Source organism: Thalia democratica, chromosome 1 (genome assembly GCF_965202585.1).
Source record: "Thalia democratica chromosome 1, ktThaDemo2.hap1.1, whole genome shotgun sequence".
Lineage (NCBI taxonomy): Eukaryota > Metazoa > Chordata > Thaliacea > Salpida > Salpidae > Thalia > Thalia democratica.
In genome coordinates, this window is record NC_139165.1 from 88537188 (window position 1) to 88550803 (window position 13616).

Below are 13616 nucleotides of genomic sequence, written 5' to 3' on the forward strand. Positions count from 1 at the left end.
ATTTATAACACTATCAACAGTAATTTTTTTAGTTATATACAAAAAATTTTGTAAGGTACACGTAAAAATTTATATTTTTCACTAGACTCTAAACAAAGCGTTTTTATCAATGTGAAATGCTTTTATTCAATCGATATTTAATAAAATTTGCAATTCATGTTATATAAACAAAAGCTCTCTTCTTTGTTACACGTTTAAAATGGGTTTGTAATTTATTTTTGAATAACAAGTGTTTGATTAAATTATTATTTATAAAAGTTATTAAATATAATATAAAAGTATAAAATAAATTAAATATAAAAGTTTAAATATAAAAGTTTTAAGATAAACTATTTTATTGATTTCCGTATTATGAGAATAGTGAAACGTCATGTACTTGAATATTTTTTATTTAAACTTTTTTTATCGTTAATAACGCTTATTCTACTAAGTAGCTGTTGATTTTAAATTCTTATAATACAGATAACTTTATAAAAAAATGCAGAAGATCTGTATTTAAATAAAACACTTCACTTTGTTATAATTAATTACAATACTTTTTGAAGCTTTACTAGTGATTATAAATCTTGATAATAATAATAATACTTTCTTATTTTATATAGACTTCTTAAGTTATTAAAATTAGTTGTACCGTACTTTTAAATATTAAATATAATTTACAAAATTGTGTTTCATCAACGTCATAAAGAAAACCATTCTGATAACTTTTTGTTTAAATAAAGTTACTTTTACTCTGTAAATTCCGCGTAAATCACCATAAAAGTTTAGTGATTTTATTTCGATCTATAGAATGTATGAACTGAAGTGAGTTAAACAGAATTTTTAAGCACATATTCTACTGTATTTATTTTAAAATCACATTTTAAAACTATTTTGTTGTTATTTGTTAAAGTTACAACTATTGTAGTTATACAGCTTCTATCTTTATTGTAGTACTGTTAAACTCTCTAAGTTCCGTTGACATTCTTTTTGGCATTGCAACTTTTATACCCGCTTACTAACAAATGAGTTTTGATCTATAACTTTTCACCTGCCGGCAATTCTAACTCAATTTGACTGACATATGAGGCCCAAAAATACACAATTTTTCTTTTACTTGGCAACTAAAGGTTGACCGGTTATTGATCAAAAAATCATTTTAAATTTTTTAAGCGTCAGATTTTTAATTTATTTGCTTGTCGTAATATAAAGTCTTAAAGTAATAAATATTAAATAGTATAGTCAAAGTATTTCATAATTGCAAAACTAATTGAAATAAAATATTAGTAAATAACTTACTTATTCTTTCAGGCAAACAAATAACCAGAGAAAAAACAATTTGTGAAGGAGATTTACAGGCAGAAATAAGATGTCCATTTAATAAAAAGATTAAATTAACATATGTGTTTTATGGAAGAGATAACAAATACATTTGTGCTGCAGATTCAATTGAAAAACAAGAAAACATAAGTTGTAATCTAGACAATGCAATTGATTACTACCGACTGTACGTTGTGTTTTAAATTGTTTATTTAATTTAAAATAGTTTAAAGCAAACAAAATTGAAAAATGACGGCTTATAAGTTTTATAAAGTGATTTATTTTAATGTAATAATACTTAGAATCAAGATGTGACTTTAAAACTTAATATAGTTTACATTCAAAATACACAACATATATTTTTAAAGTCTTAAATGACCTAGATAACTTTTGAGGTTGAAAATTTGTAGTTAAAATTTGTTTATCATATATATATTTAGAAATAAATTTACTACTGTAATAGTTTTGGCTGAATACCAAAATAGAAGTTTTAATGTGCTAGTTAAAATTATAAATAGGTATTTGCACATGCAGCAGTATTTATAGCTGTTTACTTTTAAAATTAGTAAGCATTTAAATTTAACCAGATCAAAGTTCTATAAACGTTTATATTGTAACGTGTTTTATTAATAACAATTTAAAAAAAGCTTATGTTTAAAATATCAAAGTTTTATATAATGATAATAATTAACCTTAATATTTTTGTTACTCAGAGCAAACAATCAAAGTTCATTTATATTTCAATCTGCTTCAAACTATTTCAATGAAGATCCATGTCCGGAAACTTATAAATATTTAAGAATTATTTATCAGTGTGTTAATCATAGTAAGTTTTGTTATAAAGTTTGATTACTTATTACAATAGAATGTATCTTTTCGTTTTGAATTAATTGAACTAACTACGAAGTGAACTAATTACGAATATGTTTATTATTGGGGTGAAACCGAAGTTCTTAACAACTTATTTAAAATTCAATCAATAACAAAGCATACTTCAATATAAAAAAAAAATTAACTTTTAAATGTATTATATGAAGCTTTACTTGTACATTATAGCTTGTTGTATGTACAATTTTACTAAAGTTAGATTTGATTGAAAAAATTAAACTTTGCTTTCTACTAATATAAAAAAATATTTGTTTTCTTTATACAAATTTTGTTTAACAGCAAACAGTTTAGTTATTAAAGTTCTTACTTATTCAAATAACACTCTTTTATGAAATTTTCAGTTTTCAATTGTCCTGGAAACTTAGTTGATATTAAAAGAATGGAATCGCTGAAATTTAATAATACATTTGATACTATAAACTTGTGGAGTAAAGACCCAATGAAAAAAAAATCAGATATTTATTATCATATTGACAATCAACATATTGTAAAGGTTTAAACACTATAATAATTGAAATGAACTGTTTAAAATTACCAGTGTTCTAAACAGATACTATGAATATATGTTTAAAATAATATAAATTCCATATGTTAGAATTGTTTTGACAGAGTTATTCAAATGAAAAAAACTTTTTAAAAGATGATTATGACGAAATACACAATTTAAAAACTTCGATTAAATCGCGTCATATTGCTGTCTATAATGGTCACTTATACTATTACAAAGTAGGTTTTTCTATATGATTGGTTTTTTATAAATTATTGTTTAAAAGAAAACTTTACAAACCTAAAATTAGCTTGCATTTATAGGTTGATATAAAGTTATACAATTTTAGATGTTTTAATTGTTCTTTTTTATTTTTGAAACATCTTTCTATTTTTTGTTATTTCAACAGTCCAAACAAAGAACAATAGCAAAGTACAAGTTGTCGTTTTCACAAGAACTATCATCCAACAAATTTGAAGATAACCAACTAGAGATAGAAGTTTTATTGATTCATGTTGATAAAAATGGCTTGTGGATTAGTTATTACTTTGATAACATCCAAATTATTGTCATAAAACTTGATGAAAAACTAAATGTAGTGGTTAGTAATGCTATTTTGTAAAGTTATACTAAAAATGATATACTGTGAAGTCGAAACTGTTGTTAATAGAGTTAATTAAGGAATAATTTTACTTAATTATCACACAAGTGAACATATTGATTTGATTTGAATTGAGACATTGTGTGATTTGTTTTTTTGTTCATAACTATATTAAAATGTTTAAGGTTAGTTGTATGAATTAGTTTCTGACTATGTTTGATTACTAAAATAAATTAATTATCAATTCTTTTTTAGAATCGCTATGAAACTAGAATAAACTCCAAATCAACTAATAGAATTATGGTGTGTGGTGTATTATACGTAATGACAGAACAAAACAATTTAATTACCTACAATACAAACGATATGACATTACAATCAATTATGACGTCATTCAAAATTCGTTCTAACTCATTTTATAGTCCAAGAGATAGAATTTTGTTTGGATGGAAAAACAACAAACCTGTGTATTACTTGTTGGATTTTGGAAATTTAGAGTTCAACAAAGGTAAAAAAAATCACTACAACTAAAACTGAAATAATATAAACTTTTCTAAAATGAAAAAAAACTTGCACCAGCAAGTAGCTGAATAAAAATACGTGAAATATTTTTTAGCTAAATTAAAAACATAAGCCTTACTATTAGTTTACAATTAAATGTTTAATGAAAATATATCTTTAAGTGCTTTAACCAATAAAATAAAATTTTTAAACTTACAAACAGATAAAACAGAAGTAATAACTTCTAAAGAAAGTGTCACCACAAAACCAAAAGTAAAACACATTTACAAAACTTGTCCTCAACAAACAGTAGGTGGTTTGTTTTGGCCTCAAACTGAAGTAGGCTTGACCAGAACTGTTAATTGTGGTCAGGATAAAAGTAAGCGACATATTCTTTTTTAAATTACAATAAAATTTACTTAAACTTAAGGGCTTTTAACTACATGATTTATAAATTGTGAATTATATGATAATCCGTCATGAGTTAGACAATATTATTAGGTAGATCAAAAGTCTACTAAGTTTTAAATAATGTTACCGAAAACATTTCAAAGTTTTAAAGTTCTGGATTTTACTAATTATTATGGTAACTTTAAAAACTTTTATAAATTTATACAACTTGAATTTTCTGCATAATAAAACATGAATAACATGCTTTTTTGCAATTAATAATATATAAACTATAATGTTATATAAAAAATAAATATATTTAATAAACAATTTAGATACAATAAACAATCGCAAAAATATTCAAATACTGTAGTCAAATTAAATTAACCATTGTATGTATGGTAAAGTAACAAAGAACTTAAGTTTTAATAAAAGCATAAAGCAACGCTAAACTATACTTATGTTTGCAACAGATTAAAATAACAAAGCCATTTTATATAAAATAAGGTTTATAAAACGATGTGAAACAATGCACAATGTAAACAAACAATCACAGCTTACAAATATTTTATTTAAACATCTGCACTACTTTTTACTGAACAGACGTGTATCATAAAACACATTAACCTCTATAAATCAAAATATAATGACAGTTTAAAGCAGCTTGTTTTCTCTTGCAAAATTCATTGATTAAATACTAGCTTACTGAAAATATAAATGTTTTTAGCTGCTTCAAATACATGTTTTTACGATGAAGCTACAGAAACAGCAATTTGGTCAAAATATGGACCTGATTTGACTGATTGTTACTTGTCTTTTGATTATTTGATACAACAACTAAACTCTGGTGGGTATTTAAGTTAAATTTATCAAGAATAACAATTGTGTCTTCTAGTTGTATTACGTTTTACAGTATATAAAAATCTTCTGAAAAAGATAAAACATTATTTTTTTTCGAGCGTATTTTCAACATTATGTAAATCTTATTGACCTTAAGTTTTTAAGTAAAACATATATTAACTTAACGTAATTATTCTTAGTTATCGCAGTCTTAGAGCTTAATAAAATTTTAAAAGGTAAACCTAAGATACTAGAGAGGCTTTATAGTTATGTGAAATATCAAAAAATGCTCCCAAATGAAGTTTTAAAAATACTTGGAGGTTTTAATTCTACACATTATAACAACAGAAATTATAAAGTAAGTTTATTGACAATTTTTATTTAAAACCTAAAACTAGGATAGAGTTTTAGTCAAGTCAGTTACAAAAAGTATCTAAAGAAATGATATTTAGTATGCGTATATTTTACAGTTTGATAATTTTGTAGTTTCAATATATTTTGTTGATATCATTATTGAAATATTTTAAACTATAGATTTTATTTTGTTTTTTCATTGTAACGTAATATATAATTTAAATAAATAATTAAAAAAGAGTCGGCTACATATAATCACGTTATCTAATTAAAAAACTACCAGTAATACCATAAATAAATAAACATTTGAACCGACTTCTGAATTTAAATGTTAGTGTAAAAAAATTAGATAACAAATTATTTTTTGATATAATAAATCTGTATGTTGTTAAGTAGTCAGTACTCATCAGTCTTAATAAACTGAAAATAAAGGTTTTGAATTAGATATACGAAGCTAGAAATAAACTTAAAACAATAAGAAAGTAATCATAACAAATTTAATTTTGATAAGTTAAAATAAAATTAGCTGTTTTTAAACTTAAAAAAAATTTGTAAAATTTTTTAGAATAAGACAAACTAGCAACTGTTTTTTTTAATTTGTTTTATTCGGCAGTAGATAAAAACATCAGTTTACAAAACTTCGATGTAATTCAAACTCCCTACAACAACCAAATTGATTATGACGTAATAATTCCAATCGAGAGTTCAGTTGAAGACCACACAGGCAGAGTTCATGTTTATTTACCGAAATCGGATCAACTGAAAAGTTAGTATATTATTGGACTTATGAACTTAAATCATGAGTATTTTATATTTCAAGTGTCTAATTAAGTCTCTAAATTGCCTAACTTATATTACTTTTAATATTTCTCATGAATTAGTTAAGCTGTAATTTTTATAAAGTAGCTTTTTTATTATATTTAGCAGTCTTTGTATTTATACACTTAACAATTTTTGTTAATAAGATCCAGTTATGGTTTGTGGATCTATTAAGGTTAAAAAGTTTAATTAGGTAAATGTATTTATTTTAGGAGAAAAGAAAATAAATGTTGCTAAAATTAGATATATTGAAGATTTCAGCTTGGATAACTTGAATGACAAAATAAAATTAAATTCTGATGTTGTATCTTTATTTTTTAGTGATACTTCAACTGTTTATCTTGAAAGTTCACTTTCAGTCGTTTTCACACATTTAAATGTGAGTTATGTTTGGGTGTATATCACGATTTATTAATTCAAATCATAAAAAATATCTAGTTGTTGTTAAAAATATTAAAAGTTTAGATATTTATTTAATAATAATATTTTAGGATATTGAAGATCAGAAACTTAAAGATGAAACATGTGTTACTTGGAACGACGAAAAAAGGTAGTTTTTTAATACTCTATTAACATTTTAGTTTCAATAAGTTTTAATATCTAAATCAGCTCTTTACTGTACTGTAAATCTATCAGTCATATATAGAAAAAAAATGCAGTTTTTTAACCTGTGTAATGTTTTACAGATTATGGACAAGTAAAGGCAGCGAATTAATTAAATCAAACGCTACCCACACAACTTGTAGTTTTAATAAAATATCTACATACGCATTATTATATAAAGAAAATACTGTGAATGATGTTAATATATTTTCAATTGAAACCTCCCAGTTGATAACAGTGAATGCTCTCTTATCTATTTCTTTGTTCTTCTTATCTGCTACTTGCATTACTTATCTTGTATTCAGGTAAGTAACATTGTTGCTAAAAATAATTTAGTACTCCAGTAATGCCATTAGCGTGTTATATTTTATTGTTTTTTAAGTATTACAAAATTTAAAATGTTTCGTTTTAAATATTTTGTAAATACTTTTGCACTTAAAACTGGTATGTTTCGACTTTGATGAAAATTTATTTAAACTTTTAATTTTTAAAACCTTTTTAGTTTTAACTTACATATAATAAAAAAATTATAAATGCATTTTTAACAATTTTTAAATAGATTTAATTCATAAACCATTGGTCAAACATAACTCACTAAATTTACTCAAAAAAAGACTGAAACATTGTTCATCATTTTTACAGCAATCTCAGAAATACAACAACCATTATAACAACGAATTTGTGTTTAATAACTGCACTCAGTAATACTTCAGTTTTATTGTTAATCAACCAACAATTAAGTGACAACAATCGATACTTAATTTCAATTATGTTTCGCTTCAGTATAATTGCAAGTTCGATTTGGATGGTTATTATGACATCATATTTAGTCAATAAAGTTTACAGCTTGGTTAAAACAAAATCAAAGATAACTAATTCGATGTTTCATTTAACTGCATACGGTAAGACACTCATATAAGTGTTTACTAGGTTACTAGTCGTATTTGAACTATTTTATATACCTTTTTATTTTGTAAACTTTAAACTTTGTTTGTTTTAGTTAATTTTCTTTTATTTAAAACAAATTGAAAACAAATACTTGTTTATTTGATTTGAACGGAGGAAAGTAATTAGATTATCTTTTGAAAACTAACAAAGTACTTTTAAAAGTTTGTATCAAACTTTAGCTAAATATTCCTTTCAAATTGTTCGTTAATTTATTTAAAATAACAGTTTAAACGGAGTTTATATAATGTCATTTGTTGTAAAATTTTTGTTTTTAAGTAAAATGAACTTGTGACTTTAAAGCCTAATTAACGATATTAATTTTTGTGTTTTGATATTTATTTTCATCTCATGATACATTTTCAAAACTTAATTTTTGTTTTCAAACAACAATATTTGAAATCAAAGTTCAAAATAAAAATAAAAACATCAAAAATTGAATTATAAACTTTTGTAAGCACATAACAAGTGTTTTATTTAAAATTTGTGCAGATTAAATAGACTAAGTTAACTTAAAAAAAAAAATAAATGAATAAAAATACACATAATTAAAGTTAACACTTTAGTAAGCAAGATTTTATATTATTCATATAACATTAGTTTGGTTAATATTAATTTATTTTTGAAGTTTCTTATTGTACATAGAAAATGTTTTTATTGATTAAAATAATATGTATTTATGATTAAATAAAAATTTTTAACTAATGACACTATGCAACTTAACTAAAAATAATATTATTTAATACAGGCTTATCAACAGCATTTAATGTGATAATCTACTTAATAGAAGAAAAACAAACTGAAATTAACTTTATACCAAACAATCAAACTTCATTAATGATGTTTTTAATATGCATTGTATTAGCTGACTTTATAGCTTTATCTTCAATGATAGCATCAGTTATGAAGCTATGTATCAATATAAAAAACCAAAGTATAAACACAAGAGGACAAATGTTCTTTAAAATGACGAGATATAGTTTACAACCGTTGAAGTAAGTATAATATTTTTTTTGTGTAATAGAATATCAATCTTATTATCGGCAAAGAACTTTTTCTATAATTACTAACATAAATGTTTATGCTAAATTGAATATGTTTTGTAACATAAAAATTATTACTTCCTTGAAAACACATGTTTAGCAAAATATTATTTTAACAGAAAAGAGTTACTGAAAGCCGTACCAGTTGTTATATTAAACATAGTGACGTGGGCAGTTTGTTTACTGTGGGTAAAATATTCCTCACTATTGCTCGGATATTTGTTCGCTGTGTTCAATTTCGCATTCGGATTAATTTTCTTCACTCTTCATTTCATTATAGACACGAAGGTGAATTTCAAATTTATTTCCAAACTACTGATTACTTTAACACTTTGATTATATTAGAAACTGAAACTTGCTTGAATTCTGTTAATTTTACTAGAAATATCTATATTTTTTAAAAATCTCTAATAAATATGTAAAAACATTCTTTTTAAACTGCATTTTATTAAACGTAAAAGATATTTGTTATGTTTGTTAAACATAAGACAATGTTATAAAATGTTATCCGTAATTATTTAATATTTTTCTTCTTCCAGTCGACTAAAGAATGGTTAGGACTTGTAAGGAAGTTTTTTTGTTTCTGTAAATCTGACGAAGTTGGAAAATCTTATGTAAGTAAAAGTTTTCGTTTTACCAAAGGACAGAAAAGCAGTCTACACAATACTACGCATTGCCAGATAAGTGTTAGTTCTATTTGTTATATCTTATTTTAAGTTTTATCCAGTATTCTGAGAATTTTTTTTTTCTAATTAAGTCTCGTCAACTTTAAAAAAACTATTGAGACCTACGTTTTCCATTGAAGTACTGAAGGTGCTATGCTTTTTCAATAGGAAAATCAACACAATAATATTACGATTATTAAGATACTAAACGTTTTATAAAGTATATAATACTCACAGGGAAACTCAAACCAGTGTGCTAACTATACTCGAAACAAAATATACACAAGAAACTTACCAGACAACAGACTATGTTATCATGAACATAAAGTAGATATCAATGTGGATTATAGCAAATCTAATCGTTTTTCAGGTAAACATTTGAACTTATATCAAAGTTTTAAATAAATTTTATACACTTTTCAAATACCTTTACAAAAACAGCAATAGAACACAATCCTAATTTAACTAATTTATATTTTAGATGTAAACGAAGAGTCTAGCGGGTACAACTCAAGATGTCACTCAAGTAATTATGAGGTGAACGAAAACCATTCATTCAACAGCCATCACTCTTCACTACGTCACAATCAAAATTCATTTCGTCATAATAACGTCAGAGATGTTAGGAGAAGTTCTTCGGTCAAGTACGACTTTTTAAACAGGGGTTACCAAAACAACAGCAGTCCTGACAGAGTGGAACCTTATCACGTGACCGAACTGATTATGACGTCAACAGCTAAAAGAAACGACAAACTTGTAATGACGTCACACTTTGTCGACGAAAACGACTTAGAAGTAGAGAAATGTTTGTTTGAGCAAAGTTTTGCTACTCAACAAGTTGGAAGACAAAACCCTCTATCTGAAATACAACACAACTCCTGTAGTAGTAAAAAGAATGAAAACAAAACTAGTAAAAGTTCTAAGCATGTAAATATTGAAGAAGAGCAAATTTATGAAGAAATTCACCCACTGTATCCAGATGATGAAGTAATGTTATAATAAACTTAAACTAGGTTTTGTTGGTGGTAGAATTAGAATTTATTTATTTTTTAATTTTTTTTCAGAGATTTTTTTAATTTGAAGAAAACTAAAGTGAAATAAATAATGTATTTAATTACTTAAATTTTTACACATTATTATCAAAGTTGTTTTGAAAATATGTAAAGCCTTTTTAATTAAAAGCAACGACACTTTCTTATTTTACTGTGATTTTAACTAATTTCAGTTTAGTTGTTTTTACATCAGTAAAGAAAATGTCAGTTTTTTTGCTGCTTCGTAATTGTGTGTTTATATTTTAAACAACATCAGTTGATCTGATTTTTCTTAATACAACTACTCCAGTGCATTATTTTAAGGTGTGTTTACATGTGAATCTATGTAAGTTTGTAGCAGAAAAATCCGTAGAGTCATAAATATTAAACTAGTTGTTAATAAACTATAAGTTTTAGAATTCTATATGGAACGTTAAGTAAATATCAATCTATCAAAACAAACTTATTACAAGATATTTTTTTAGATACCTTAAAGGTATAAGTATTAATTTTATTTAAAAACGCTCATTATTTAACAGTTTTTAAATAGAAATGAAAACTTATTTAAGTTAGTTTGTTGTTTTTTTTTGGTTAGTTTTAAATGAAGTTTTTGCCAAATTTATTTTTATCGTTTTTAGCTGCTTTTTATCGCTTAGTTTTATAATAATAGTAATAAATAAATCAATTGTATGTTTTGTTGGATATTTTATTATTATTTTACTTATTTTTATTAAGTTTAAATTTAAAAATATGTTAAAAACAAGGCATACTAATGAAAAAAAACAAAAACTATTATGTAAGTTATGTCAGAGTAAAGCTTTTTTAGACAAAGCAACTAAATTCTCATTTTTTAACATAGGAATAGAAACTGAAATATTTAGTAAACATTAACTTGTTTGTTTTTATCTTCAACCGTAAAGATAAGTACATCAAAGTTAACTCAAATTCTGTTTGCTTGTAAAGCTAGTACCTTGACAAACATTTTTATATACACTTTTATGTAATATTTCACTAGTTTTTTAGCTAAGTTTTTATAGTATATGTTGAACACTAAGTTTCAATTTTATAATAAAATTCCTAAAACTGTTTGCAACCATAATTTATTTCATTAAGTGTCAACATAAGCCGCATTTGTTTAGTTTATTGTTTACCTAAACAAATTTAGTCAAGTTTATAAGTACTTTTTATTAAACTGTTATTTTATGTATAATTATTTTAAAATTATTGGCTGGTTTATGTGTACATTTTGAACACTGAAATTCAATTTGATAATAAAGTATGATTTAAGGACTGCTTGCAACACTAATTTGTTTAATAAAAAACATAAGCTGTTATAAGTTTTGGTATTTAAGAGTTTTTAATTAAAATTATTTGTTTCATAATTTTATTTAATTTTAAATTTGTTACACAATTTAAACAAAACAAGCTTGTAAAAGAAACAATAAAAATGTTACTTGAGTTTAAGTAAAGATACAAATATCGATTAGTTTGAGTTTTTGTTTGCAAATTTCGATGTTTTCGATTTTTTCTGTTAAAAAAACTGTTTTGTAACCAATATAGATATTTTCCTTTTAAGGCTTGTAAAATGAATTACATTTAAGTTTCTTTGATTTTTATTTTTATCTTTTTTACAAATTTTAATTTATAATAGGTTGCAACGCAAAGCCTAACAACAACGTTATTTAAGTAAATAGTTATTACAAGTTTTAAACTACTTTAGCATTAAACCTACAAACTAGTTTTTGTTAAAAATACTACTATGAAATAACGTTGACAATAAAAGCTGAAAACTGTATAATTGAAATAATAAGTGTTTTAATACGATAAATGTAACTTTTATATTCGTGCAAAGCAACTGTTAATTTAAAATTAAGCCAGCCGTAAAGTAATTATAAGTAAAGTTCCAAAAATATTCCTTTAATGTGTAAGTACGTCATAATAAAACTTTGAAAATAGTTTTTCATCTATGTTTTCTCTTCTGTTTTTAACATTGATTAATAAGCTATTAACAGGTAATTTAAAACTCTTGAAAATAATAAATTGAATGACTTCGCTCAATTGACTTATTTTGCATCAATTTTACATAAAAAATTGCACAATAGAAACGTTTCATTTTTTGAGCAATAAAAATGATGATGAAAAGTGTTAAAAAATTTAAAAACGTTTAAGAAGAACAACTGTTAAAGCCATTTAAAAATAATTTTAGGATATAATTTTTTGTTCTTTTTTTTTGTATTTTTAGACTAAAATGATAATCGATCAAGTAAACTCAGTCAGCCATAAAAATAAATTCCGATATTTACCATAAACATAGCCTTTTACCATAAATAAATTATAGACCACCTATGATAGTTTATTAAACGGTGTTTGTATCAATGTAGAATATTTAGAATAGTTATAAACTTTGTAAAAAATAAAGCCAGCGCAAAGATAAATTAAACATAAGAAACAAATATATATACGTCAGGAGCAAAACTGTAAAAGAGAGGGTAATTTAATGGTAGTTATTTGTCAACTTTTTAGAAGTGTTATTATTATTTTTGTATTTTTAGATCAATATAACCATCGATCAAGTAAACTAAGTAACTTTGTCCCATGAAAATTTATTTCGTTTTCGAAGTTCACCATGAATGTGGCCTTTTACCACCTGTGAGCATTTGATTTTTAATTATTGTACCAACATGATATATTCTAATGTTCTTGTTGTAATGCTAACTAAACGTTCAGTTAGTTATTAGTAGTGTAATAATTAATAAAAAAATAGGTTGTTGTTCTTTGGATACTTTAATAACATTCCCGTACAAAACTTTGACTTTAAATTGTTTTGATAGAATTTTTACACATTCAAATTTCAGTATATAAATAAAATATAAGTAGGTAAACTTGAATTAAGTATATTTACTAAAGAATTATATTACAATAAGCAACTAAAGTTGAAGACATAAAAAGTTGATGTATTTTTTTAGAAGTTTAATGCTATTTTTAAATTAATTTCATTAGTAAGAGTTAATGCTGTTTTGGAAATTATGTAATGATTTAATTATTGTATTAAATAAACACACTTTATCTTATTTTCTTAATGTTAAACGTGGAACACTCAGGAATAACAAGTTTAAAGCTAGTTCAAAAGTTCTACTGCTAGTTTTGTAT

General features: G+C 24.0%; 1 protein-coding gene across 1 annotated transcript; it reads left to right on the plus strand.

The window, feature by feature from the left end:
* Window positions 1-199: 199 nt before the first annotated feature.
* LOC145840796 (uncharacterized) lies at window positions 200-11043 on the plus strand. Its single transcript, XM_082948133.1, has 18 exons — window positions 200-203; window positions 1291-1486; window positions 2013-2125; window positions 2529-2680; window positions 3084-3275; window positions 3531-3783; window positions 4000-4155; window positions 4894-5013; window positions 5974-6126; window positions 6392-6558; window positions 6671-6729; window positions 6866-7087; window positions 7425-7684; window positions 8476-8722; window positions 8890-9058; window positions 9310-9456; window positions 9673-9805; window positions 9917-11043. Exons 1-18 carry the CDS (start codon window positions 200-202, stop codon window positions 10432-10434), a joined length of 3261 nt encoding a protein of 1086 aa, XP_082804259.1. The 3' UTR covers window positions 10435-11043.
* The last annotated feature ends 2573 nt before the right edge of the window (window positions 11044-13616 follow it).